The sequence below is a fragment of the Fusarium verticillioides genome, chromosome 8 (assembly GCF_000149555.1).
Source record: "Fusarium verticillioides 7600 chromosome 8, whole genome shotgun sequence".
Classification (NCBI taxonomy): domain Eukaryota; kingdom Fungi; phylum Ascomycota; class Sordariomycetes; order Hypocreales; family Nectriaceae; genus Fusarium; species Fusarium verticillioides.
Window position 1 is genome coordinate 61,479 of NC_031682.1, and position 25,868 is coordinate 87,346.

A 25,868-nucleotide genomic window follows, 5' to 3' on the forward strand; every position below is an offset into this window, starting at 1 on the left:
AAAAAAGCACCAAGTATTACAGGGCTTTCGGAACGATATCTATTCCGAGTGGGTCTTTGCTAAACCACGTTAAGGTAGCGAGTGTATGGATGCAGGAGATGGTGGCTTGTGATAAGGCGTGATAAGACGCCTAAAAGAACAATTTTACCGATGTCCCCTAAGACTCCCAGGCCCACGGATCTCAACGCTAGCCCGCGGACCTTGGCTCCGGGATCGAAATTGATACTGGGATCTGCCCAAGATTACTAGTCTCTATGGTGTTCCTCCTATTGGTCGAGATAACCGAGAGATGCACTTACAAGCGACCGAAAAGAGTCGGATGCGCTCTCTTTGTGGAAAAGCATTGCCAAGTTTGACAAGATGATCGCTTCCAATGTAACCCTCGCTATCGAATCTTTCAGCCTGCGTCGCTTAATCGAGGCCACCCTAGGCCGGTCTAATCTCAGATAGCGATACAGAGTACACAGACACTCCAGCTGGCAAGGGAAACAAGGATGGTTCAATAGCCTAAACAACGTGGCTGGCTGATACGTCCGAAATTGTCCTGTGCCTACCGTATTGTACGGGAGTAGCGTGTTTAGGGATGGAACAGTGTCAAGGCACAACTGAGAGTGAGGGTCAGCTCTGAGGCAAGATTCTACAATGATTCAATAGTACCACTGTCCGGGACCCTGCAAGTATGGATCTTGTTGGGAAGTCTCGACCAGATATCGACAGGCTTTGCAGAACACCATAGCCTTCGTTGAGGCTGATTGCTAGTGTGAAATCTCCCAGGCTATGGTGGAATACTGTTGAGACGTATAACTTGGACGATCTTATTACATTTATCCACGAGACCGATCTTTCTGAGATTCCCGTTACCTGCTGCCCCCCTCAGCTATCACGTTCAAGTCCTTTACCATGTCGGCGCCTGTCCAGACTCAGCCTGAGGAGCCTGCGCTCAGCGTGCAGGGTCCCCCCACTGGTGCTGCTCAACCCGCTGCCTCAGGGGCCTCTACGCCCATACCTGCTTCGCAAAGTCGCCTCTCATCTTACCATGCTCGAGGGCAGTCATCCGCCACAACACTTAATCAAGGTTGGTGACAGTAGCTGTTAGGTTGACATCACCAAACATGACTGATAACAATAACAGACAGAGTCAAACGGCGCTTCAAGAGTTCTCGTCTTGTTGGAGAGTATGTCAAAAGACCTAGGAACTTGAGTACTTGACTGACTTGCCCAGATACGAGAAGCCATGGCTCAAGGAATGGAAGCGCGAGATCAATTGGGACAGTATCATCTTCTATACAGGCGTTTTCATTGCTCTCGGTCAGTTCGCTGTCACTCTATAGCTAGGTCGGCCACTGACAACCCATAGGCATCTCGGGTTTCATAGCCTGGAACACTGTCCGAGTCATCCCCCACAATGAGTACTGCCTCATCATGGATGACCAGTTTTCTAAGCTGGACCCAGAAATCTGGAGCCATGAGGTTCAAATGAATGGATTCGGGTTCGTGCTACCGCCCTGTCACCTGGCTGCCCTCGCTGACCATCATCAACAGCACAGGATCTTTTGACTGGACTACTACTGACGAGTCCAACTCCTACGTCGACGAGCAGGGCCTTCACATTGTCCCAACTCTGACCCTCGAGACCACTAAGATCACCGAGAATCAGATGCTGGACAAGTTTGTCGTCAATCTCACTCGCGACGGCACTTGCACTTACACGGACCAGCGTCTCTCGAACCTCACATACAATAACCCCTGCTGGGCACGTAGCAATGCTACCAGTCGAGCCATGATCAACCCTGTACGTTCTGCTCGTCTCACAACGTCAGGTAAGAAGACCATCAAGTATGGCCGCGTCGAGGTTGAAGCGAAGCTTCCTTCTGGCGATTGGATGTGGCCGGCTATCTGGATGATGCCCCAAGATAATGTCTATGGAGAATGGCCTCGCAGTGGTGAGATCGATATCATGGAGTCGCGAGGTAATGATGCTGAGACATACCCGTTGGGGAACAACATCGTGAGCTCAGCGATGCACTGGGGAACATTATATGATACAGATGCCTTCCGACTTAGTAAAGGCGAGTGGGGCTCTAAGCGTACCAAGTATTCGGATAACTTCCATACTTTCGGCCTGGAATGGAGTGAGAATTACCTTTTCACGTGGCTTGACGGAAGACTCCGTGTAAGTGCATACGCGCCACCCTCAAACCTCACTTGTGTCTCTTACTGACAGTACTGTCTTTCACAGCAAATCGTGTACTTTGACTTCACCAAGAACAAGAACATGTGGGACTATGGCAAGTTTGCTGGTATCACAGTTAACAAAACAGTGTACCAAGACACCTGGAGTTGGACAGGACGAAAGAACACCCCATTCGACCAGCCCTTCTACCTTATTCTCAACGTTGCCGTTGGAGGCAATAACGGCTGGTTCCCGTAAGTTTCCCCCGCTTCTACTAATAATCCTGAACTCTAACAGCTTGTCCAGTGACAAGATGGGCGGGAAGCCATGGTCAGATGAGAGCTCAGAGCCAATGCGCGACTTTTGGGACGCCAAGGACACCTGGCTGCCAAGTTGGGGCAATCAGAAAGACCGCGGCATGATCGTCCGATCGGTCAAAATGTGGCAGGAGGGAGCTTGTCCAATTAAGAACTAGAATGTTTTCTCTTTTTTGCTGGTGCAGCTATTAATATTTGGGTTCTTTGGGTGGGGGTCAGGTTAGACAGCGCGATTTCAGTGGACAGGTAGAGTATAGGGGCATTTCATCAGGTACATGGGATGAATTGTCATTGTCGTCTATTAGATAATTCGGTATCATGGGAATTTAATCGGTATTCACTTCAAGCTACCCACTATACCCTTCTTAAGTCCGAGCAATCGTTGGATATACTTGCTCCGTAGCCCTAAAAGTCTCTCGCCTCAATCATCCTTTATTTATCTCGAGGAGGTGACTACTGTTCGTATCAAACGCTCAACGGGCTGTGAAGTGACGATGTCACGGTCTGTTGGCGCTAATTGTGAAACTATTGATTTTTGACTTTTACGCATGGACCTCTTTTTTCTTGTCCGACAGCTCATGATTTTCCCGATGCGCCGAGACTAGCAGCGGCCGTTAACAAGGCACCCGTATGCTTATTATCCACTCTTTTTAACTCGAGGTACGATTTACAGAGAAAGTCAATCAACACTAGATGTAAAAATTTAGGATTTTACGCTATTAGTGGGGGTGAGTTGCTCTGATTAATTCGTGATCATTTGCATCGTTGGTGACTTCATGGCTGCCCCGACTCACGTCTCGACCAGGGGCTGTTACGAGTTGTTATCTATTCATATGCTAACCCCTGCCCGACTTTCAAGGTGGCTACCAGATCTAGGCAAGCGAGGTTAAACGAGGGCCTGATACCTTGATACACTCATCTGCTCTTAGAGTCTTATCTTGAGGCCCACCAAGACCCTGAGCCTAATGCTGCACGATTACGCAGTACTGACTGATATCACCTAAGTTTCCTCTGCATTAAGTTTCTTGGCCAGAACCCCATTTTCAGGGCTACAGGGCTGTGAAATAACGATAATTAGCCGTATAGCATGCTAACGGGTTTTTTCAAGTAAACCCCCTTTTATTTTTGAGCTTGAGGCGGGAAACCGCCCGTGGTTTCAAGACAAAGAGGAGATAAGATAGAGAATATATTGCCTTATCAAGCTTAATTTATTGTTTGTTGGCTTTGCAGAAGGCCATGCAAGTACACAACTTTTCCCTGACCAACCCGCTATCCCATCCGGCCTCTTGAAGCCTTGCCAGCGGGACAAACATGATAACACCTGAGCACTATTGGCGGTAGCCAACTGCACGACTTCCAATGCTTGGCCAACGTTCAACTTCCAGACCACCAAACTAAGCCCAGTCACTACAGCTGAGCAAGAAAAACACACAAGCGACCTCCCTCAGCGAGCCACAACCAGGCAAGCGTGACTCAAAATGGATTTTCAGCTTCAGGGCCAGCGGTGAATCTGCCCCAACATGTTCTGGCCCTTTCGTATACGCTTCAGCGTATAGCGCTACCGGCAGCTCCTACAGACTAGTGATGCTCCTCAACTGAATATGGGAGATAGCTCGTGCTCTACTGGGCCAACTTCCGATTTTACGAAGCGTAGAACACCCAGCACATGCGTCTTCATGGCAGGTTCACACTTCTCGTCATTCGAAGCTATTCGCTAACCCCTGCACAGCATTGACCCTCCTCACCTGCGTTTGTTGTTAACACATGCTCAGCGTTCCGTGTTGCTGAGTCCAGACCGGCCAACATCAGCCACCTCAAGGGAATATTGCCCTTCTTTGGCGTACATGGCCTGCACAGCAATGAGACTATGGAATGCCCCCGTAGACTATTGAAACCTCTCGCTTACTTTGGAATTGACTGACCTTCAGCTTCGATCATTATCGAGCCTAGAACATCCAAGTCGAGGGCTATCATGTTTATAAAGTGTAGTGTATGCCTCATGCAGAGATAAAGATCGTCATCAGAAGTACCTCATCGGCTTTATCTTTGGTTCCAACCCCCTACTATCTTCCTTTACTTGCATGATCACGTCAAGTTAGCAAAATGATCGCCAGTACCTTCGTCCTTTTCTGCGCTGCTGCAGCTGTCGGTGCCATTCCGGCCCAGTCCTTGGTACGGTCTCCATCCCCCCTGACTCTGTAACTTCACACTAACACTGCACTCCAGGATGCCGAGATTCTTTGGGCTCGTGCCGTAGTCACGTCCACTGATGGCATCTGCGGTGCCTTCAACGGTTCCGCCAGCTGTCTCGGCACTGGCTTCGGAAACTGCTGCTCCCAGTTTGGCTACTGCGGAACGTCTGATCTCCACTGCGGTACTGGCTGCCAGACTGGCTTTGGATCTTGCGGTACCCAGCCAGGTCCTCAATACAAGGACCTCGGATGCTTCGTTGATAGCACCTCTGCCCGTGTCCTGCCCACTCTGATCAGCCATGCCGGAAACACCCCCACCAAGTGCAAAGCTGCTTGTGCTGATGGTGGCTTTGCCTACGCTGGTCTTGAGTTTGGCAGTCAGTGCTGGTGTGGATCAGCTCCTCAGCAGGACCTCGTCCAGTCCCAGAGCTGCAACATTGCTTGTCCTGGTGACAGCACCTTGACATGCGGTGGCAGCAATGCCATTGAGCTCTTCGCTACTGTCCCTACTTGGATGAACCTTGGCTGCTATTCTGACACTACTCTCTCCCGCACTCTCAGCAACTCTCTCAACATCGCCGGTAACACCAACAAGAAGTGTCAAGATGCCTGTGCTGCCGCCGGTTACAAGTATGCTGGTACTGAGTTCGGAAACCAGTGCTTCTGTGGCAACACTATCGACAACTCTGGTGCCCCTATTGCCGCAAGCACCTGCAACAAGGCCTGCGCTGGAGATTCTACTGCTACCTGTGGCGGACCCAATGCTCTCAGCCTCTTCTATCTCCTTTAAGCTAGTAGTAGATATTTGGAGGTTTAGTATGAGGTGCAATTAGGATTTAAATCATCCATAGTAATAGTTGTTCTTCTAGATATAGCTTAATATACGAGCCATCACCTGCATGTTACTATAGCTCTTTATAACACAGGCCTTTTTCACTATTAGGCACCACTAAAAAAAGCTGGGTCATAGTCAACGCCTTGGATTCAGACATAGTATTGGCAATTATTAGATAGAGCTGGCAAGGTTTCTCAGTTTAAGATGCCGAGGATGCTGTAGGATAGATTAGATAAGTGATTAGATAAGTGATTAGATAAGTGATTAGATCAATCAGCTAAGATTGGCTCAGGCAGGTAGCTATCAATAAACATGCATGATCTCTGAATTAACGGCAAGGTTGGCCTTTTGAAAAGGCGGAAAATAAGCGAATGGCAAGGGAGCCAATCGCTACCCGGTCGCGGGTTACCCTACGCTTCCTCCAGTTTATCAATCTTCAGTGGGTGAAGTCAATTGTGCTCGAGAAATAGAATAATATAACCAAAGCCTAAATATGACCTATTTCGCCCTTTCAAATACCCTTTCCATACCTCGGTCACCGTTTCAGAACACCAAGCCGATCATACACTCAAAAACCCTCTTCACAGGCAAATCTCGGAAGCTTCTTAGGCCCAAGTGATCACCATAGTCACCTCCCAACATTGAAAATAAGATCGACTGGGACGGCGTCGATAACAAAGCTTTCAAGAACTCAGCCAATTGGAACAACACAGCCTTAGCTGATACCACCAAGAGACCTGCTGACTCTTTGGTCACCCTGGCTGGACCTTGTGAACAGGGTACTTGCCCGGACCATAATGCGGCATTTGACCAGGTCTACACCTTCAGTGCAGTGCCTGTTCCTCCCAGCAACCCAAATGACCCTCCCCTCACAATCTTCTCGTCTAACTCCGACACTCGAGTCAATGACTGCAACAACTGCCAGCGCACCAAGGTCGGCATCAGTCTCGGTGGCACTGTTGCTGGTGGCTGCTTGGACTTCACCTCGTGTGGCCGTGCCAGACAATCTACGTAGACCCCCGCAAAACCCGCGCCGACCGTATCTGGAAGGATAAGAACATCAAGACGTGCTATAGCTTGAGGGTTGAGGATCTCAGAAGAGTTGCGGTTTTGTTAAGTCACGAATTGTCTTACACCCTATCGGGGAGATTGCGTGCAATTGGCAAAGGGATTTTGCCACTGAAGGAAGGCACTGCAAGCAATTGGTATAATATTCTTACTACCTTTAACACAAAATATCAGAAACGGGATTGGTTGGGAACTGGCGCAAAGAGCTGTGGCGGGATGCAACCAGGGTCAAGTTAAATAGCGCAATATGAAAGCTTCTTGACTTATAAGATAAAATGCTTGACCGTATTAGTAAGAGACTTCCATGGAAAGGGCCTCCATCAATTCCGAATGTCCACAACAAATTGAAGAACTCGGACAACTCTCCGAGGCTAGCCATCAGTTCACCCTAGTAGATCTGTCGCAGTAACCTTGGAGCGCAGACTCACGTCACCACGTGCTGGCTGATTCAGTGTGTTTTAACCAGGAAGCAAGGCGGCCGATACGAAACCAGTATGGTAACTGGACTCTTCTGTCTTTGCGCCGCGTATTTCTTGATCACCCGAGGTTTGAACCTACAATATCTGCGCTGAGACCAAGCCTTCTGCTACGGCATCTACAGGATTCACAGGCTAAAGGATACTAATTGAGGTACTCAACTTAGTGTAGATAACCTCTGATCTGAAACTGAGCACTGTAGAAGGAATCTTGTAGCTACCATTCCCTCTACCAATTCCGTGGTACTTGGGCTCAAACAACCTCTTTACCGGTTTCATTTGCCCTGTGAGTGATGTTGCCCAGCTTCCTCTGCTTGCGCCATTCCTCGGCGTAACGAACTCCGAATCCATGATCAAAGACGACGCGGATCTCCTCCAAGGTCATTCCAGCAGCCTCGGGATAGCAGGCGAAGACAAAGACAAAACCTAGGAAAGACAACGCAGCGTAGAAGCCAAAGGTGCCAGAGGGGGAGATTCCGCGCATCATTGATAGGAAAGTGGACGAGACGATGATATTAGGTCCCCAGTTGCACATGTTGATCATCATTGTTCCCATAGCACGGACTTCCATGGGGAGGAACTCATTGGCTTGCCAGGGCACGCAGCCAAGACCAGCTGCGTAGCTAGCAACGAAGAGAATCATGGAAACAAGAACAACAATGGCAGGCCATCCAACTTTGTCATCTGTGAGTTCCAGAGTCTGCCGATCTATGGGTATCTTGGTGAACACTCCAGCTGCCAGTAGAAGAAAAACAGGCATTCCCCACATGGTCCAGAGTAAGAGTTTGCGACGACCAACTCTGTCAATAAGGAAGATGGACGCAAAGGTGAATATCCAGTTCGTTGCGGTCACAATTGTACCAACCGCGATAGGATTGTCGAAGCCGACGATCTGAAAGAGGGTACTCGAGTAATACATCATGGTGTTAAACCCGCACAGTTGCTGAGTAGCCATGAGACCACAAGCGACAATAGCGGCTCGGCGATTAGCAGGAACAGTCACAAGACTCTTGAGAGATTGGCGAACTGAGATCTCTTCGTTGAGAGCCTTTGCTTGCGTGACACCGTATTGTATATCGGTTATCATCTGAGCGACTTGGGTCTCGTTGGCTGTCGGATACATTCGTTGCAAGACTCGAAGGCATTCGTCCGATCGATTATGGAAGCACAGTTGGCGAGGTGACTCGGGACACCAAAACAGGAGAACTCCAAGGAGGATGGACGGGAGTCCTCCCAGTCCGACCATGTATCGCCAGCCATGAGGGACTTTGTAGAAGGCTGCGTCGAAAGCATAGGCGAGAAGGGAACCGGTCGCTAGGAACACCATGTCGATCGAGATCATTCGTCCGCGGTACTTGGCTGGTGCAATTTCCGCAATGTAAAGTGGGATAATCTGGCTCGCGTATTAGCATCAATAAATTTGTCTGTCTCAGGGGCCCAAAAACATACCATCGAGGCTGAACCGACACCAAGACCAACAAGAACGCGACCAACACACATTTGGATCAGTGAGTATGAGGCAGCCTGCACAACAGCGCCGATAGTGAAGAGCACCGAGGCAAACCAGATAGCAGGCTTTCGTCCGTACTTGTCGGCAGTTATTCCAGCAATGATGGCCCCAATGAACGCACCAGCTGCGCAAAGAGCAGTGATGAGCTCCTTGTTACTGGGAGTTAGAAGGCGGCCGTCAAGGTCATCTCCGAGAACCACGAGAACACCAGAGATGACTCCAGTGTCGTAGCCAAAAAGCATGCCACCGATGGCGGTTGCTACAACGCAAAGGTTGAGGAAAAGACCAGGAGCAGAATCTTCAATGAAGACTTGTCCCCCTTTGGTGTTATTTTCGACGTGGCTGACTTGCGTCTGAGTCGCCTCCAAGACTTCGTCGTTCTTTACCATCCTGTATAGAGGAGATAAATTGTATGAAGACTATGATGGAGCTGATGATGGACGAGGGAGTGAACGTGGTGATCTCTGCCTTTTTATATTTGTGCATCAGAGTTAAGGGTAGCTATGATGAGCTAAAGACTTCATCTGTTAGGGAACCTCAATCTTGGCAAACCTTTGTCTAGACCATGCTGATGGTGCCGCTGACCAATGATCGTGCATCGAAATGGTTTTTGGATCATGGCGTTGCCAAACCTTGATTCTGGGGTAGAAGCGGAGAACCTTCATATCGCCTCTCTCCCCATGGGGTCGAGGTAGACGAACCGGATTAGCGTGATGAGAATTAAGCCTGGCATTCTGTAGTCGAAAGAGTTAAAACGGATTGGAAAGTGTATCCGTTGTCAAGGTAATTACTGTGTAGGGTAACGAAGCCATGACTCGTGATCATGGCTCCACCCATCTTCCAGTACCGGGCAAGTCTATCCGTATCAGTGGCTAGTCTCTCCGCGATGTCTGACCCGCTTTTCGGTGGAAGAATGGATGACGCCCAGAAAAGCAAGTCGATGCTGAATCTGGGCAATCTCTTCTGTGTCGAGTCCACCATTCCAAACTCGCTACAGACAGCCAACTTCAAATGGTAGGAAAGATGACCGCCTTCAAAGACAATTTTGTCCACCAAGAACATGCAGATGTGGAGAGACTATGGGGAATCATCCCGGGGAAATACCTATATAGACATCGAGCAGTTTTAGAAGACTAGTATAAATGCAAGTTCACTGCCTCCTCACTTCTTGCCAATTATCCAACATCAACCTTCTCAATCTTACACTCTCCTAATTATCATGGCACCTCAGAAGCTCAAGATCGCTGCTGCTGGCCTCGGCCGTATGGGCAAGCGTCATGCCATCAATTTCCTCAACCGGACACCACGCGCAGAGCTCGTGGCTGCCTTCACCCCCGACCCCACCGAGATGGCCTGGGCCAAGGTCAACCTTGAGCCTCATGGGGTAAAGCTCTACGACGATTATCAGACGATGATCGAACAAGAAGGTCTCCAGGCCGTAGTCATTGGCACTGCAACCTCGGTTCACGCCGAGGAGGCCATCCAAGCTATGCAGAAGGACCTCCACGTTCTCTGTGAGAAGCCTCTATCTACGAGCATTGAAGTGGTTAGTACCATTGTTGACGATGTTCATGTCACCCAGCCTAATTGCCCTAGTGTCGTCAAGTAATTGCCGAAGCCAAGAAGCGACCTCACTTAAAGGTCATGTGCGGCTTTTCCCGCCGCTTCGACGACTCCTATCGTGATGCCTTCAGCAAGACCCAACAGGGTGCCATTGGCAGACCCACAATCATCCGCAGTCAGACTTGCGATAAGCACGATCCGTCAGGCTTCTTCGTCGAGTACGCTGCCTGGTCTGGCGGTGTTTTCGTCGACATGTCCGTGCACGACATCGACCTCACTCTCTGGTTCTTCGGTGATGAAGTCATTCCCAAAAGCGTTTCAGCCCATGGTGTCCGTGCCGTGCAACCCGACTTGGGCAAGTACAACGACTACGATAACGCTGTTGGAATCGTCGAGTTCTGGGGCGGCAAGATCGCGTACTACTACTGCTCTCGAATGATGGCCCACGGGCAGGAGGATACCACGGAGGTTATTGGAACAGAGGGAAAGCTGACAGTCAATGGGAACCCCCAGTCCAACCTTGTCAATTACTATCACTCTGGCGGTATTACTCGCGAGGTGCCCGCTCACTATTACGGACGGTTTGAGATGGCTTTTGTGCAAGAGGCGAATGAGTTTGCTGAAGCTTGCTTGGATAACAAGCCTCTGCCTCTCAAACTTACGAACGCTGCGAGGGCTGTTGAGATTGGTGCTGCCCTGCAAGAGGCTCTTGTGAGTGGAAGGCAAATTAGGTTCGATGAGATTGGACGTCGCATTGAGGAGCCCAAGCTGTGATGCATTATATATTTGGGAGAGAATATATCAATAGGTGTTAGGTATTATTGACTGTCAGTCCTCATTCGAGTCTTGCGTCCATTGTTGCTGCAATGATAAACTCAATGAATCTGTTTGCCAGCCAGTCTTTTGTTGTATATGTCGTAGAAAGTCGAGAACCATAGTCTGATCCAGCCTTTCGGTGAAAACGCTGCCCCCTGCAACATGTTAGAAGAGAGAGCTGTCATTTGGCGATCGGTGCTACCGACAAACTGATAGTGAATGCCGAGCTGTGAACAACGCATTTTCGGCTTTTGCATGTGAGATTGCTAACGCTATTATCTGGAGCAAATGGTTTCGAATCGTTCGCTGTATGAGTCAGTTGATTTCCATCGAAGTATTCAGGCTAATTGAATTCTGACCTCAACCTTCTTGCTCTCTCGGATCTGCTCAAAGACTGAATCCGTAGCAATAGGTAAAGACATTGCCAGGACGATCTTGGCAATATGGTAGTATTGTAAACCTACCGCTAATAACGCTGTTCAGCATGTTTCAGATCGCCCGTGGCGTGGCTTACAGTGAAAAGGTGAGAGGACCCAAATAGTAGGTAGCAATTTCCCTTCATCCTTATTTCTAGCGGTTTCTAGGATGGGGTTGAAAGCAGCTGGTTTGGAGTCGAACCAACTGTCAACTTCCAGTCGAATGCTCTCCAGGCTTTCGTTAGAGATGGATGAATCGGACGGGTAGATGGAGCTCAGAGATCGAGCAAGAAGGAAGACCATCTTGTTTGCGTAGGCTGCATCATCAGTGCGCCGAAAGATATCAGACTGGAGGTAATTCTCCAGGTTTGATCTCAAAGGCCGCAATCTTGTCAGCGAGACGTAAATGTCTTGTCGTAAACACAGCCACGCTGCAGCCTCACCGAGGCCGCCGTTGAAGTCGAACTCTGACATTGAGTTGACGATCCTGGATGTTCCTGTCAAGTGCATTTCCATATCTTCCGCTACGCAAGTCAGCATCAATGTCGATGCGGAATTATGACAAGTCTCCAGACTTACCATCCATCTCTTCGTACTGCCGCGGTATAGCAATAGCGGCAAGAGTCTCCTCATCGATATGTCCACTAGCTTTATCAACAGCCTCTATCAAGACACTGAGACAAGAATTGTAATACTCCAGTGCCTCAGTCGACGTATCTGGCTTGTCTCGATTCAGATGACGCGAAGAGAAGGCGAAAACTGCATATCGTAGCACGGGGAAGTACAACGACCGGCGGGGAACTTCCAACTCGAAGTGGCGATTTATATCTGTCGCGTCAGCCCATAAAGCCATGTTTTCGGTAAAGTTCTTGACAAGCTCCGCCTCGCGTGTTGTGAATTGCATTGGTGCGCGAGAGTATGGTGAATCGGGGGATCGAACAAGCTCGGAGCTGTAACGAAGACGCCGAGTCATTTGGGCACTCGCTGGAGAGTTTCCTGGCAACGATGCCATGGCCTGGGATACATGTGAGGCCGGTGATATTTGCGCCAGTGTAGACGCATGTTGGTCTATTTCTGTGGTATCAGGAACGAATGTCAAGTCTTCAGTTAGAGGTATGCTGGAACTGTTAGCGTGCTCTGAGTTAAAAAGATATCTCGCTTACTCTTCCTGCCCTTGGCCCTCATAATCCTGTGATACTCGATCGGTTTCGTCAATATACTCCACTAAAAGCGTCAGCCGGGTTACAGAATGGATTAATTCATAGCCTACATAATTTTCTCGGTCGCACCCATGTCTGATCAGTGGAGAAGGTATATTCAGTTGATAGGCCAAGGCCCCGTCGGACCGGATCTGTAGAGTACGCTCACAGTCTATGCCCGCCTTGACGCATGCCGAACATGATGGTAGTTCTTTGTCACCTTGAGTCAATTAGTGGGATGGAGTGCTCTTGTGCCCTTAGGGGAAACATACATCGTACATGGCGCACTGCCCCCGTCAGCAACTCGCCAAAGCCTCAATCTAGCATCTCACCTACCTCTGCATGCAGTACTATCCTTGAGTCAACCGCTGGTCGGGATTTGCGAAAGTGAACTTACCATCCGACAGCTACGCGACTGTTCTTCTTGGGTACGGGATCTTCTGCTTCCATTACAGTGTTGATGCTGGAAGGATAAGATCGTGAGGCATGGAACTTCAGTCAAATTAAATAGTGCTCAAGCCATGTCACGTGACACACGCGCTATGATATTCACAGACCAGTCGCAGCAAGTTCAGGATGCTTTATCTGCTACTTCTAACCGAGACACTACTGTTTTTGGCCAGAAAATTGATGAGGACGAAATAACTGTAGCACCCGCGCAGACGTTGATGAACCAATACAGATTGAGCGCCACGATGAACCTGAAACACCCCCGATTGCAAATGCGACATCAGCATGGGCCGAGACTCTTAAAGAGCATGAGAGCGATGGCAACCGAGTGCCTTTCTCCTCAGGTACACATACAGAGCCTATCTATTAAGTCGGATAGCCTCTGATATTGACAAATCCTAGTGATGGATATTTGCAAACCTCGAAGATTGACAGACAGCAATCATTCCTTTGTTGCCATGCCTTCGTTAGAGTCTCTGCAACTAGAGGAAATCGAGTATCTCCGATGGAGAGGTTGCTTTACCTTGCTTCCCCAACCACTCCAAGAAGCCCTGATCAAAGCTTATGTTCATCATTGTCATTCTTTCGAGTCAGTCCTTGATCCTCAAGAATTGTTCGATGCCTATAGTAAAGGCCAATTTAGCTTACTACTTCTCTGGTCGGTCTTTATGTGCGCTGCAACTTTAAGATCCCTGTTACCACGGAGGTAGACATGCACGCTGACTTATCAGTTTGACGAAAATAATCTGTTTCCCTTGAATCTTTTCCAATCTCCTCTTACGTTCAGACGCAATGCTTTTCAGCGAGTAAAAGTACGCTGAAGCTCAATACTCTCCTGATTCCCGCTACGCTTAATTGAGCTGACTTGGGGTATGGACTTTGTATGATGCAGACTATATGAAGAACAAAGTTACATTGATTCAGTCCGTCTTTCTCATGGAACATTTCTATGTAGACGCTGAAGATCGCCTGGATCCTTGGCACTGGAACGGCATGGCTATCAGCCTATCTCATACGATCGGTCTTCACATGCTGATATCTCCCTCACCAAACGGTATAAAGCCTCTGTGGCGCCGCATCTGGTGGTGTACTCATCACATCGTGAAGTCTGGCTATCAATGGGCCAAGGTCGGCCCATGCGGATATCTCTTGATCATTGCTCAACTCCGATGCCAGGACTGTGCGATACGAGTCTTAGCTGTTCGCCTGAGTACCAACACTTCATACCCAAGGATCTCTGTACGCTTCTTGGTATATGGCTAACGCTGATAGGAGTGACACACGTCAGGGGAGAATATTATCAGCCGCCTATACCAACAAAGGCGCAAGGCCTTCCAGAACCATCATTGGCTAAACATTTCACAGGGCAGCTATCATAGCTCTTTACAGACCATTTCTCCACGAAATACCAGACGGAGTTCCAGATGATGAACAGGACTCTTGGAAAGCGCTTGCAAAAAGAAAGATTTGGACTGCAGCCGCTCATGCGACCCATGCCATTAATTCTATGTTGGCAGAAGATCTGATCAAGTTAGCCCAAACGATTGCGTACGTCCTCAAAGCTATGGAACATGAGAACGCCGCTAATGAACTATTAATTACTCAGGGTACTCACTATCAGCCAACCGATTCAAGTCCATTTACTGGAAATGGCATTATCCAAGTCGTCGTCTGGAAAACTGGCAAAGCATAAATTGGCCCTGTGCTTGCTAACTCTAGATGAGATGCGAAAATACTATGTATCGGCAGATGCAGCGTACAAGCTATTTGACCACGCGAGGATGATGGTGGAGAAGTCACTGCGAAACGATGATATAGATTCACAAGGTTCCGCACCCGCAGCTGACTGCTTTCAAGAACCGCAAGGAATTGAGACATCAGAATGGCTCGACAACTTTGCCTCTATGGGCTACGAAGTTGCATCTGTGGGGTTGTTCTCTGCTTTATGGATACCATTTGCAAATCTCACACCAGACGAGTCTTTAGATGGTTCGTCTTAAGGAAAGTCTGTACTTCAAGTAATTAAGACTAATAAATTTGATATTAGCAACTTTATCTTTAACTTGTAATTAACTACTCTTCCTACGTAAATATTTAATAAAGCAAGAAAACGTAACATGCATGATTGTAGTGAGTCGCGTTGCCACCCTGGCAGGGCGACCCTAGGAACATAGTTCGTGGCAAATACCAAGTAGCCTGTTGGTGCAAGATCGGATACCACCGACGGTATTGACGAAGCTCAAGGCGAACCGACGTGACACGTTGCTCAGCGTTAGCCACCACAAGATATGGGGCTATCTGCTGACGGTCTTCTCCGATGCGGGCAACTGATACGAGCTTTCGAGCAAGGCATAAGATGAAGGCATTCATGCTGCGAGTGGGCAGGGAGAAGGTTTCCCGATACGGTGACTCATCTTGACATAGAACAGCCGGAAATGGTGACGCGCTGGTGTAATACCACACTGGTAGATGTGCACTCGAACTTACGTGGTTCGAGCGACTGGCCAACTACCGCAATAATGAGTGATGTCGCCGAAAAGAAAGATTGGACTCTGATAGGCTCGGGAAATCGAACAATCCACGTCGCCGGCATCGGTCGAAGTCTCTCCGATGCATTGTGAGCAACCTTCCCCTGATTCTCCGCGCCATTTCCCCGCATTAACAAGGATAATTGGGCTTGTGACAACATTTTGGAAGACTCTGGGGTATGGGGTCTAGGGGCCCGTCTTGCCGTGCCCAGTCAACTAAGCGAGGCGCCGATTGGCAATCACTTCGCCACTCTCGGCTTGAGTAGAACCGAACCCAAGCAGTCCCCAATTCAGTATACGGCGTCGGGTGGCCGAGACAGGTGCCAAATTCAGTCTACCGTCAATCTGGAGATTACTATTGCAGATGAACGGCCTATCTATCGGGTTGTTCATCAAACATCGGTCCGGCGCTAGAGTATTGGAGTCCAAACACCCGATGCTAAGCTCCTCTTCTGAGGTTTCTACTCTTGTATATAAGTTGAACGAAATTTATAATAATAACTTGATTTACCGGACAGAAGAAGTCACTACAGAAGCAACTTGAACATCGTTCCACTTCAGGAAGCTCATATGCGACCGAGATCAAAACAATACCATGCCAAGTATCCTGAAGAGTGGTGTTCTAGCCGCGTTGGCCGGCGGACTACTGGCCAGTGCCAACACCAGCAATTTTCAAGGGGTCAATTGGGCTGTACTCGGAGACAACTTCGTGAATGGTCCACTAGTCCTGCGCGGTCTCAACAAGTCAGACGACTATGATACCGTCCGAGCCAAGGCCGACGCTATCTACACCGGTCTTAAGGACAACCTCGGTATTAATACCATCCGATTGCCAGTCAATACACTCACTGTCAACTCTACCTGGTGGGACTCCTACACTGGAGTCATCGATTCCGCCACTGGCCACCAGCTCAAGGTGATCTTGGGCTACTGGGAAGATGGTGCGGCTTCGGGAGGCAAGATCGTCGACTTGAACGCCTGGAACGCTATGTGGGATGTTGTGGTCGACCAGTACAATAGCAATAGCCTCATTTACTTTGAGCCCATGAACGAACCTCACGGCTATACCGCCGCCCAGTGGACCAACGTAGCCGCAAACTGGGTCGGCAGACACTCATCTTTACCCAAGGGACGAATCCTCATAGGCGGCACGGGTTACTCCCAGAACCTTCAACCCGTCTGTGACGACAGCCGTTTGGACGGGACCTTGCTGTCCTATCATGTCTACACCTTTTTCAGCGGTGCCAAAGATTACAACGGCTGGGTTCAGGCCTACAAAAACGGCCTAGGCAATTGCGCTTCGCGTGCAGTCACAACCGAGTTCGGCGCGCCAATGGACACGGGTCTCAATTACAGCGACCCTAATAGCACGAATAACTTTGTTCGATACATCCGCGCCTTGACCGATTCCATGCGCGAACTCAAGATTGGCTCGACCTATTGGCCGGCAGTTGGTGGCAAGGTCACCGCAGGCCAAAGCGATGACTGGTACTCGATCCAAAAACTGGATGGCAGCGGTGTCGACTTGACCCTGAGCACGCCCAGCGATTCCGGTGCTGACCGGCTCTTTTATGGCTGGGGCCGAAATATCTGACGAAAAGAAGCAGGCAGTATCATCAAGAGAGTTCAGGAGGATTTGACAGTGTAGTTAACTTGAGAGGCTTAGCATGTTCCAATTTTGAGCGCTATAACAGATACCATAAGAACCCTCTTCTAAACTAAGTAATAGTGCGAAACCTCGCTTCTACATCTGGTTCAAAGCTTGGGGTTATACCTATTGACCGCTTGCTTTTCCCTCATCTTCTGTTCAACGGCCCTTCTGGGGCTGATCCCATCGACATAACCTACGAAAGGAGCCCCGACCTGATATCCTAGCATGTCGACTAGCCGAGGCGGGATATCATTCAGCTTCTCCCAATCTACCGCAAGAATCTGATTCTTTAGCGGACGGACCCACGGTTGGCAATACTGGACCGTGAGTGCCCTCCGCTCTTTGTCCGACACATTCTTGGCCCCTCCATGCCATAGCGTACCTAGAAAGTAAACCACGCTTCCATTTTCCATGATAACAGGCTCCGCTTCGTCAGGCGTCGGGGCACGACTCGAGTCCCACGTGTGCGACTTTGGAACAACGACCGTAGCACCATTTGTGTTTGTATAAGAATCTAGCGCAACCATGATCGCCTATTTGGGTTAGCCATCGTGAAGTCAATAAGAGAAAGTACATATGGCTCCAAAGGGGCGATGTGGACGTGATATCGTGATAAAACCATCATCGTGATGAATTGTTTGGGGGGCTTCTCCCGGTTGGATGTTGATGCTATGGAATGCATTCAGAAGAAAGCCTTGGTCCAAGAAATACTCAGTGAGACCCAGAATATCAGGATGAAGGACAAATTTGTCAAACACTCTTGATTTATTAAGCAGAGCGTAAATACGAGTCGTTCTCAGCCCTTCGAACTTGTTTCGGCCTCCAGAGGCGGCCGGGCCAGCCTCTGGGCTAGACGCAAGGCGTCGTAGCTCTATATTCGCTTCTTCGACTTCGGCATCGGTAAAAGCGTTGGGTATTATAACGTAACCATTTGAGATTGTTTCATCGATCAGCTTCTGCAAATGGGGAGTGACTGGTGCCTTTTCGCCCAGCCGTTTCACTGCGCCGGTCTCCCGGTTGATGATAATGGAATTAGGGGGCTCAGGCTTTCTCTCCATGGCTTGATTGTAAACTCAGGTGATCATGTAATCTTTGATGTTCCAAGAAGGACTGGCCCTTGGATTTATCCTTTTCTGGGGCCCTCTCGTCTGCCACACGCGTCACTAGCTGCGGGGATAATGCGGGGAGCCGAGGAACTGAGTTCCCCTCCCGATTTAAGCTCGCAACCATGAGCCTCAACTGTAAATAACACTGAGGGATATCTTGGGTCTACTCCGTACATGTCCGGTAGTTGAGACTGCTTCCCAACGGCCACGTCATCACGGCATTGATGGGGAGAGGATATCTCCGGACGCAGATGGATCAAAATCCGAAGTCTATATAAAATCCACACAGCTGATTGTTGCCGGCATGGTTAGACCTATGAGATAATATGTAAAGGCCGAGGCAGTAAGTGTAGTAGGTCGAATAAGGGTAATTACAGAGTACAGAGTAGTTGAATGTTAAACTGGAAGCGCTATTAGCTACTGCTAACCTAAAGTAAGCTGAGTTATTCCTATATATAGGGAGAGGTAAAAAGGAATAAGGTTATTTCCGCTAATGAAAATTGTTAATTATCCCCCGGACATTCTATAAAGCTAAGTTTCAATTATATAGATAATAATTTATCTCCTTGCTGTCTTTAGGGAGTTGCTATACTTGTGAAATTGAGATATATTACAGGCAGGCAGGCTAATGACTACTATAGAGTCATGACCCGTCCTCTTTATATCTCTCCATTAATCCGTTCCCTCGCCGCTACCATGCCTGCGCTCAATGCTCCTAGCCGTATTCTTTACTACAAGACGTTCAGCTCGAACAGTACGGCGATGGCTGGGGCAGAGTCCGCCACTCCTCTGCCCAATTCTCGGCACCCCATAGATAACAAATTTATATAGAGACCGCCGGGGATATTTACAAAGCTTTCCTGATAGTAAACACGATTTCCTACAGCGCATGCAGACTGACGCTGACGACATGTAATGACTAATTCTTCTCCTTTCCGGCCACAGGACCGCCACCGTGTTTGGAACCTCGTTACACTACGCGGCTAGTTAATCATCCTGAGTGTGTGGCAAGGCTCATTACGTATCAGCTTCCGGTCTTCTCCGTTCTTCTAAAGGAGTTTGAACTGCAGGCGCATAGACTTATTAACCACATCTACGACACATATCAAGCTCATTCGACATAGCAATGGAGGACTTCGCTGCAAGTCTGTCCAAGGGGCCTTAATAAGTTTGATGAGATCTTGCATGGATAGAAAACAAGGTGACGAGATCTGAGGGAGTTCCCTCTCTTAGTATATAGTATTAGTCAATATATAGCTATAGAATATTTCACTAGAGATTAAAGTTCTCAAAAGCAAAAGTTTCAATTATAAAGACTCAAGCCGATGATCTAAGTTATATGCTGAAGACGCCAGAAAGACCGGCTATTGCAGGGGAAAACCTTCGGGCAAAAAAACCCCTATCTTTGAAGATCAAAGCTCATTTCGCATCGACGGAAACCTCCTTCTAGTTATAGCAGCCGGAACCTCCTTGCCTGGCGTAAATCTTGGGCTGAGTTGTGTCGATAGCGCCATTCACAACAGGGTACCATCCTTTCTGAGCCAATTCTTTGCAGTTATCGTAGAATCGGTCACCATCAAGCCTAACGTGAGGGTTTGCAATGCACTGTGATATTGGGATTAGCCTCAGATGCTTCAAAAGGCCTTGATAAGCTACTTACTCGGCCGGCGCCGTTATCGTACTCAGCCTGTCAAACGGAATCAGTATAAAATCATGTTAGGGAGGACAGTAGAGCTTACGGTCTGTTGGTAGTTGTCGACACAGACGTTAAATGTAAGCTGCCAATCATACTTCCAGCCTTTGCCATTATTGATCTGGCAGTCACAGGCCTTGTGGTCGGTGGCCAAGGCGGGCAGGATGAATGGAAGAAGGGTGATGGCGAAACGCATGGTGAAGGATTTTAGTGAGAGGACTGAAAGTAGTCTTGAGTGGTAAAGAGTGCGATAGGATGAAGAGATGGAGGTGATGCGATGTCTTGGTTGAACTGAATTGGATTGAATAAGAAAGAGGGCAAAGCAGAAGGATATATTTATACATAGATATTCTCTACCAAAACACACTGAGATCGTGGCTCCCGAACATCTTTGCCGTGATTCTATCGAGGCTTGTCGAAGCGGTAAGCGAGATGGGTCGCTCTCGTGATGATGGATCAAAGAGTTTCAGGAGAACCCTTTCGAAGAGAACTGCCGGCTTTCTCTCGCCTCAAAACTAGAGTCCAGGCTTCAAGGCGAAGTCTCAGATAGCACTAAGTGGGACAACAAGGAAGTGTTGCTGGTCATGTAAGAAGGCGGTATCGGGACAGCTTGTAACCAGTCTTATGCTCCATGTCTTCCTGAAACGCTTCTGCAATCACGGCCTCCGGCTGGTCATCACTGCAAATGAGTCGTCTTTGTTATCTGCATTCTTCACAATAGCAGTCAGTGTCATTTGGTCCCTAAATCAAGCAACACTGGATATGCTCTGTGGCTACGAAGCAGTACTACAGTCCTCACAAATATGCTTTATCAAATCTTGATCGACAATTGACCGCCAACCACTGCCAAACTTCGAAACTTTCCAACAAAGGAGTGAAAAGTGGAGGTTCCCAGTCGTCTTGACTGCCGTTGTTCCGTATACCAGAGTTTCTGTGGATCGATATACGTGCACGTGAATTGAGCATAGAGCATCAATGACTACGTTCAGACCAGGCTTCATGCCTATTATGGCAGGTTGTTATTGTTTCCTTGCCTCATTCGATCTGTCGGCAGATATGTATTGTCCGTGTATATCCGTATTTTGACTTTTCATATAGCTCAAGCTTCGGTGTATATGGGGCTGAGGGTGGAGAAGTCACTTAATGTCTTTCGGCTAAAGGGTCATTACTGGTGTTTTTAATGTATCCGTCAATTCTCATGCAGATCCCGTCCTCTTCAGCAACAGCCGATTTCAGTCATGTACCGGTATCCACAATGGAAAGCTTGTTTCTGTTCTGGAACACGTGGTGGACAGCGAAATGTGTTCAAGTCTAGCTGCGTCAGTGCATTTAAAGGTTGGTGTCTCGTACAATCGGTATATTGACTCTACCTACCCTTTTACAAACAATCTTTAACCCTCTGCAACAACACCAAAATGAAGCCTGCTCTTATTGGCCTTGGCAGTATGGTTCTGCTGGCTTCGGCCGCTCCAGTTCCTTCTGGCTCGCCCTCATCTCTCGGCCCAGCCAACGATGGACTGGCTCTGGAAAAGAGAGCTGAGCTCGACCCCGCCAGGTATGTTAGAAGCTACCACGCCATCGATCTGACGTCTCTGACATCTTAATGGGAGTAGCCTAGAAACCCTTACTGGCGATGCGCTTGAGAAGCGAGCCGCCAACAGAAGGATGAACATACCTAACCACGTCGGCACTGCGATACAGAACCTCGGCGCCGTTATTGTCAAAGCCATCGTTGATGCCGCTGGCGACCTTATCTTTCAAATCACCAATAATGGTGCAGGCCCTGCGAAGGTGTCACTTCGCGAAGTTGGCATGGGGCTGGACGCTGCAAATTTGAACATTGCTGCTCATCACACTATCAACTATGATCCACTTGGCGCAATCAACCCAGGCGATTCGATTTCAATCAACTTTCAGCACTAAATTGCAAAGAATAGAGCTTATGATTGGGTCTATAGTGGTTTTTTTGCTGCGTTGTAGTTTTTCCACTCTGATCAAGTGCCCTTTTTAACTTAGCTATACAGAAATCGTATAAGATTTAACTCCATAATACTTAAATTCCTCTAATGTACCTACTACTGGCCATGTACTTCTACTCTGGCTTTTCTTAGCTATATTGAGTGCTACAACATCTGCCGAGTATACATGATATACAAGCAAGAAGCCCACAACGACCCAGATAAATTGAACTCTGAATGATGGTTTTCAACTTTTGCATTTTATAGTAAGATTATCTACCGACGATTTCTCAGTAATAGGCAAGGGGGTTGTATACAACAGAGTCAAGTAAGGCACTCGTATTACCAGGGTTTGAAGTTTAATATATAGGTTCGGGCCGAGAACTTCTAATCCTTACGCTATTAGCTGTAACAACACAAGGGCCTGAAAAGTTTATAAAATCAGTAAAACTTCACATACTTCCACGATTATAAAAGTGCAAACCCAGTATTCCAAGTCCTATTTCAGGTACCATTCATCTCTTGCAGTCATTACCAATCAATAGGTCTAAGTCCTCTTGGTTGCAAACTTCCAACATGAAATTCTTCACCCTTCTCGGTTTTGTCTCTCTGACTCTGGCGCTCGCCACCAAGCCAATTGAACGCGATGCCAAGGAAGACACCAAACATGCTTCTATTGGAGATGTCAAATACGAAAAGATTGACAGTGCAGACGTTGGATCAATTAAGTATGTCGCAGCCTTCTCTCCCTCCGTGTTAAACTAACTGGTCACAGAGTTGCTGGGGCAGATGTCCAGGAACGAGGTGTCGTGAGCCTTGAGAAGCGTCTTGATGGCATTTTTGTTCCCTATGGCGTTGCAGATCCTCAACCCATGCTCATGGCTGGAGTCACCATCTCATTCATCATGGTCGGAAGATGGGTGAGGCAAGGGGGTCATAATGTGTATACTTACGTCTGCAACGGTCTTAAATTCTCGAACCCTACTTCCCGGAACAAGGTCGTCACTGTGGTCGCTAATGGAGTCGCTCTTCTGAGAAATCAGCCAGTCCCGCCTCATTTGGCCGCCCAGATTGGTGCGCCCTCAGAGGGGTATGGTAGCGAAATTGCTATCACAATTGGAAACGCCTAAGCTCGACTTGGAAGGAGACAAGAAACTCTATTTTGAAGGACAACAACTTCGAAGAGCATAATATTACTTTCTACCTTGGGGATGCTGGGCAACCAGGTATATCATTCCCAACTCTATGTAGTTGTGGCGGTGTTTGAAAAATGAAAACAAGTCTCGAAACTGATTGATGAATATTAATGGGTTGCATGTTAGTGCTGGATGTGAATTGCATCCTTTTCGTGTATACTTTCTGTAACAAAAACCAGGCAGGGCGACGAGGTTAGGGTCTCGGTAATGCCAAGCCTGGCACCGGCTTTGATTTAAGCTACATATCAGCTCAAACGATTGACAAATAGAATCAGTATGAAATTATACGTTAACTACGTTTATAGCAAGGACAGAACGTTGCCTTGCATTGATTGGCTAGTGATTAGTGAATTAGTTACAGTTTGTCTGCAAAGTTTCAATTGCCATTTGTTTGCCGTGAGGTTGGGCATAAACTGGTAGGACGAACGTGAATATAGTATATTTATAGTAGTTACCCTAAAGGCCCGCCTTATTACTCGGCGCGTTCGATAATTTAGCAACATACTGCTCTGAGTCAAATAGAGCAACTCTTATATATAACAACGGACTTGAGCTGCTCGAGATACGTAGTTTGATCAACTTGAGAAAATCCCACAATTAGTTGCCGTTTAAATAACGAGATGATGACTTTTCTTTACGGGCTGCTCCAGCTCGGATTTTGTCTCAAACCAGATCAAACTGGCCCAAGATGAACTGTCGTCAAAAGCCAAAGCTCGACTTAGTGTCTAAACAGATTGCATAGTATTATCAGGCAAGCCAGTCGCAAACTGAAATAGGATGAGAGGCAGTATAAGAAGAACTGGTCGATGGAGTGCTCAAGTATTCATTCTCGTGATAGCAATGACGCCGTCAAAGATACATCCAGAATTGGCTAACCCAGTCACTTGCTGATGAACAGCCCATCAACAGCCAACCATCAGTCTGTAGAAATTGTACTATGTATGATATGGTAGTGACTCCTGATCTAGCCCAGTCCTCAATGTACTTTCTGTTGGTTTAGATCACCCTCTCAATACACCTCATGTCATTATGCAGCACACCTCCGATCCAACCCAAGCGCGATTCGTTACCAAGTCTAAAGGTTTCGAACAGTATCGCAGCCAGTGACAAGTTCGAAATAATGAGCTGCGCTGTTGAAATCCTCCAGATATAAACTAAAAGTCATTTATTTAGATACATTCATACGGTAATACGTAGATAGATACAGCACTTACTCATGGCCAGGAGAGCCTTCACCCTAACTATCATCAATCGCATACATTCCTTTTGTCCAGAAGCATTGCACATTCTGATAGCCAGACGAGCCCTGCTTGAAGAGATCGCAATACTTGTCAAGATGGGCATCATTTCGTGGGCTTGTGATGAGCTGCACAAGTTCTTATCATATCAGCTTTATGCTGTAGCCATTGGTCAGCCATCACGGTATTGATGTCTAAGTTGTGGGCTAGAAGTGTTATTTACAGTTGAGACTTGTGGCTGTGAGCTTATTCCAGCAGAGAGAACCTAGTATCAACAGAAACAGGAGCCACTCAGCAAGAGCAGGAACCGCGGTAGCAAGGGTAACAATTGAGAACTTCATCCTGGTGAGTTGAATAAGAGAGTTAAGTGTATGCTAAGTATGCTTGTGAGTTAGATGTAAAGTCGGAATACTTTCATCTTATACTTGTTCTCATGTACTTAAGCTAAGCTCAAACCCAAGCTCCTCCAGCGATCAACCCGCGTGACCATGGTGGAAACGAGGATTCCAGATGGATCTGACAGTCTGTCGCATGCTGCGGTGTCACTATCGGGCCTTTCCATCAGGGACCCGAACGTGTTATCTTGAGATATGTGGAGCGTAAGGCGAAGCCGCTCCATTGAACTATCCACTCTGAGCGGCTCACTTAGCTACACCGCAATGAAATGTGGTTTTGTCGTTGCAATCATTCGGTAATAAATCAGCGCTAAGCTTAGGTTTGGCTAACGATCCATTGATTTGCTTATTTATTCACTTTCAAAAAAGGGTCTACCATTAATTATTCACTCTCGAAAGAGCCCTCTCCAATCCCTAGTCAATACTCAATATGGTATTGTGATTGTCTATCGAAATACATACACCGTATTGTCGCCCATAGAAGGCATACAGTCGCGGGACTGCGCTCGGCCCTTTACCATAAGAAATCTCGCTTTACTAGGCGAAGCAACTTACTAGCTGCAAAGGAGGGCAACCTGGATGTAATGCTACAGGTCCTGAATGAGTTAGGGTCACTTTTAAGAACTTGAGCATATCGAGCAGACTATAAAGTCGAGGCCTGATTCTACTTGACATCCTGTATCTTTCTTTACTTTATTCCAATTCATTCAAGCATTCAACACCCTTACCTTATTTGATCTCAATCAATATGAAATTTACTCTCCTCACTCAGACTGCTCTAGCCATCTCTTCCTTTGCCGGAGCGTTGGGTAACCTGACTCCTGATATGTCCACAGGGAAGTGGCCCGCCCAACCTTAAGGTTATTTATATATTAACTATATATCAGGTTCTGGAATGTACAAGCGGGCAGACTGTTCATTGACAGTCCATTATACCAAAGTCTGGGTCGAGTCCGGTTTGGATCGGTATCGAATGTGGCTTATAACTGCTCCTCGCAATGATGAACACCCTCAACTTTACTGCGAGGCAGGGTCTAATGCCTTCTATCTCACAAATCTTCAATGCTTCTGGGGGAGTGACGTAAAAA

At 47.8% G+C, this 25,868-nt stretch overlaps 12 protein-coding genes across 12 annotated transcripts; 7 read left to right on the top strand and 5 right to left on the bottom strand.

Moving 5' to 3' along the window:
* Nucleotides 1–105: 105 nt before the first annotated feature.
* FVEG_07759 (hypothetical protein) lies at nt 106–2,908 on the top strand. The gene is made up of 7 exons (XM_018896432.1): nt 106–1,075; nt 1,133–1,175; nt 1,223–1,308; nt 1,358–1,490; nt 1,543–2,173; nt 2,240–2,427; nt 2,480–2,908. The coding sequence occupies exons 1-7, from the start codon at nt 901–903 to the stop codon at nt 2,646–2,648; spliced, it is 1,425 nt and encodes a 474-aa protein (XP_018753898.1). The 5' UTR covers nt 106–900; the 3' UTR covers nt 2,649–2,908.
* Nucleotides 2,909–3,575: 667 nt separating this feature from the next.
* FVEG_07758 (hypothetical protein) lies at nt 3,576–5,845 on the top strand. The gene is made up of 3 exons (XM_018896431.1): nt 3,576–4,169; nt 4,220–4,662; nt 4,717–5,845. The coding sequence occupies exons 2-3, from the start codon at nt 4,594–4,596 to the stop codon at nt 5,470–5,472; spliced, it is 825 nt and encodes a 274-aa protein (XP_018753897.1). The 5' UTR covers nt 3,576–4,169; nt 4,220–4,593; the 3' UTR covers nt 5,473–5,845.
* Nucleotides 5,846–7,314: 1,469 nt separating this feature from the next.
* Nucleotides 7,315–8,960, bottom strand: FVEG_07757 (hypothetical protein; the record flags this gene model as incomplete). The annotated part of the gene is made up of 2 exons (XM_018896430.1): nt 7,315–8,454; nt 8,511–8,960. The coding sequence occupies 2 exons, from the start codon at nt 8,958–8,960 to the stop codon at nt 7,315–7,317; spliced, it is 1,590 nt and encodes a 529-aa protein (XP_018753896.1).
* Nucleotides 8,961–9,790: 830 nt separating this feature from the next.
* FVEG_07756 (oxidoreductase) lies at nt 9,791–10,908 on the top strand (the record flags this gene model as incomplete). Its single annotated transcript, XM_018896429.1, has 2 exons — nt 9,791–10,117; nt 10,168–10,908. 2 exons carry the CDS (start codon nt 9,791–9,793, stop codon nt 10,906–10,908), a joined length of 1,068 nt encoding a protein of 355 aa, XP_018753895.1.
* Nucleotides 10,892–13,015, bottom strand: FVEG_07755 (hypothetical protein; the record flags this gene model as incomplete). The annotated part of the gene is made up of 10 exons (XM_018896428.1): nt 10,892–11,105; nt 11,157–11,256; nt 11,310–11,416; nt 11,465–11,890; nt 11,946–12,484; nt 12,530–12,590; nt 12,735–12,785; nt 12,838–12,852; nt 12,902–12,915; nt 12,963–13,015. 10 exons carry the CDS (start codon nt 13,013–13,015, stop codon nt 10,963–10,965), a joined length of 1,509 nt encoding a protein of 502 aa, XP_018753894.1. The 3' UTR covers nt 10,892–10,962.
* A 458-nt stretch (nt 13,016–13,473) lies between these two features.
* FVEG_07754 (hypothetical protein) lies at nt 13,474–15,015 on the top strand (the record flags this gene model as incomplete). Its single annotated transcript, XM_018896427.1, has 3 exons — nt 13,474–13,673; nt 14,381–14,563; nt 14,622–15,015. The coding sequence occupies 3 exons, from the start codon at nt 13,474–13,476 to the stop codon at nt 15,013–15,015; spliced, it is 777 nt and encodes a 258-aa protein (XP_018753893.1).
* A 1,123-nt stretch (nt 15,016–16,138) lies between these two features.
* On the top strand, nt 16,139–17,137 carry FVEG_07753 (hypothetical protein; the record flags this gene model as incomplete). The annotated part of the gene is made up of 1 exon (XM_018896426.1): nt 16,139–17,137. The coding sequence occupies one exon, from the start codon at nt 16,139–16,141 to the stop codon at nt 17,135–17,137; it is 999 nt and encodes a 332-aa protein (XP_018753892.1).
* A 161-nt stretch (nt 17,138–17,298) lies between these two features.
* Nucleotides 17,299–18,252, bottom strand: FVEG_16177 (hypothetical protein; the record flags this gene model as incomplete). The annotated part of the gene is made up of 2 exons (XM_018905414.1): nt 17,299–17,708; nt 17,769–18,252. 2 exons carry the CDS (start codon nt 18,250–18,252, stop codon nt 17,299–17,301), a joined length of 894 nt encoding a protein of 297 aa, XP_018753891.1.
* A 1,494-nt stretch (nt 18,253–19,746) lies between these two features.
* FVEG_07752 (hypothetical protein) lies at nt 19,747–20,189 on the bottom strand (the record flags this gene model as incomplete). Its single annotated transcript, XM_018896425.1, has 3 exons — nt 19,747–19,905; nt 19,961–19,987; nt 20,040–20,189. 3 exons carry the CDS (start codon nt 20,187–20,189, stop codon nt 19,747–19,749), a joined length of 336 nt encoding a protein of 111 aa, XP_018753890.1.
* Nucleotides 20,190–21,336: 1,147 nt separating this feature from the next.
* On the top strand, nt 21,337–21,916 carry FVEG_07751 (hypothetical protein; the record flags this gene model as incomplete). Its single annotated transcript, XM_018896424.1, has 2 exons — nt 21,337–21,548; nt 21,607–21,916. The coding sequence occupies exons 1-2, from the start codon at nt 21,409–21,411 to the stop codon at nt 21,914–21,916; spliced, it is 450 nt and encodes a 149-aa protein (XP_018753889.1). The 5' UTR covers nt 21,337–21,408.
* A 611-nt stretch (nt 21,917–22,527) lies between these two features.
* Nucleotides 22,528–23,115, top strand: FVEG_07750 (hypothetical protein; the record flags this gene model as incomplete). The annotated part of the gene is made up of 2 exons (XM_018896423.1): nt 22,528–22,679; nt 22,727–23,115. 2 exons carry the CDS (start codon nt 22,528–22,530, stop codon nt 23,079–23,081), a joined length of 507 nt encoding a protein of 168 aa, XP_018753888.1. The 3' UTR covers nt 23,082–23,115.
* A 640-nt stretch (nt 23,116–23,755) lies between these two features.
* FVEG_07749 (hypothetical protein) lies at nt 23,756–24,726 on the bottom strand (the record flags this gene model as incomplete). Its single annotated transcript, XM_018896422.1, has 5 exons — nt 23,756–23,872; nt 24,024–24,068; nt 24,188–24,222; nt 24,362–24,388; nt 24,609–24,726. 5 exons carry the CDS (start codon nt 24,724–24,726, stop codon nt 23,756–23,758), a joined length of 342 nt encoding a protein of 113 aa, XP_018753887.1.
* Between the last annotated feature and the right edge of the window lie 1,142 nt (nt 24,727–25,868).

What these genes read in the sequence shown, in the direction of transcription:
- FVEG_07759 (XM_018896432.1), top strand. Translation starts at nt 901, where the DNA reads ATGTCGGCGCCTGTCCAGACTCAGCCTGAGGAGCCTGCGCTCAGCGTG. An exon ending in CGCCACAACACTTAATCAAG is followed by an intron (nt 1,076 to 1,132) that starts GTTGGTGACAGT and finishes TAACAATAACAG; the next exon opens with ACAGAGTCAAACGGCGCTTC. An exon ending in GTTCAAATGAATGGATTCGG is followed by an intron (nt 1,491 to 1,542) that starts GTTCGTGCTACC and finishes CATCATCAACAG; the next exon opens with CACAGGATCTTTTGACTGGA.
- FVEG_07758 (XM_018896431.1), top strand. Translation starts at nt 4,594, where the DNA reads ATGATCGCCAGTACCTTCGTCCTTTTCTGCGCTGCTGCAGCTGTCGGT. An exon ending in CCATTCCGGCCCAGTCCTTG is followed by an intron (nt 4,663 to 4,716) that starts GTACGGTCTCCA and finishes ACTGCACTCCAG; the next exon opens with GATGCCGAGATTCTTTGGGC.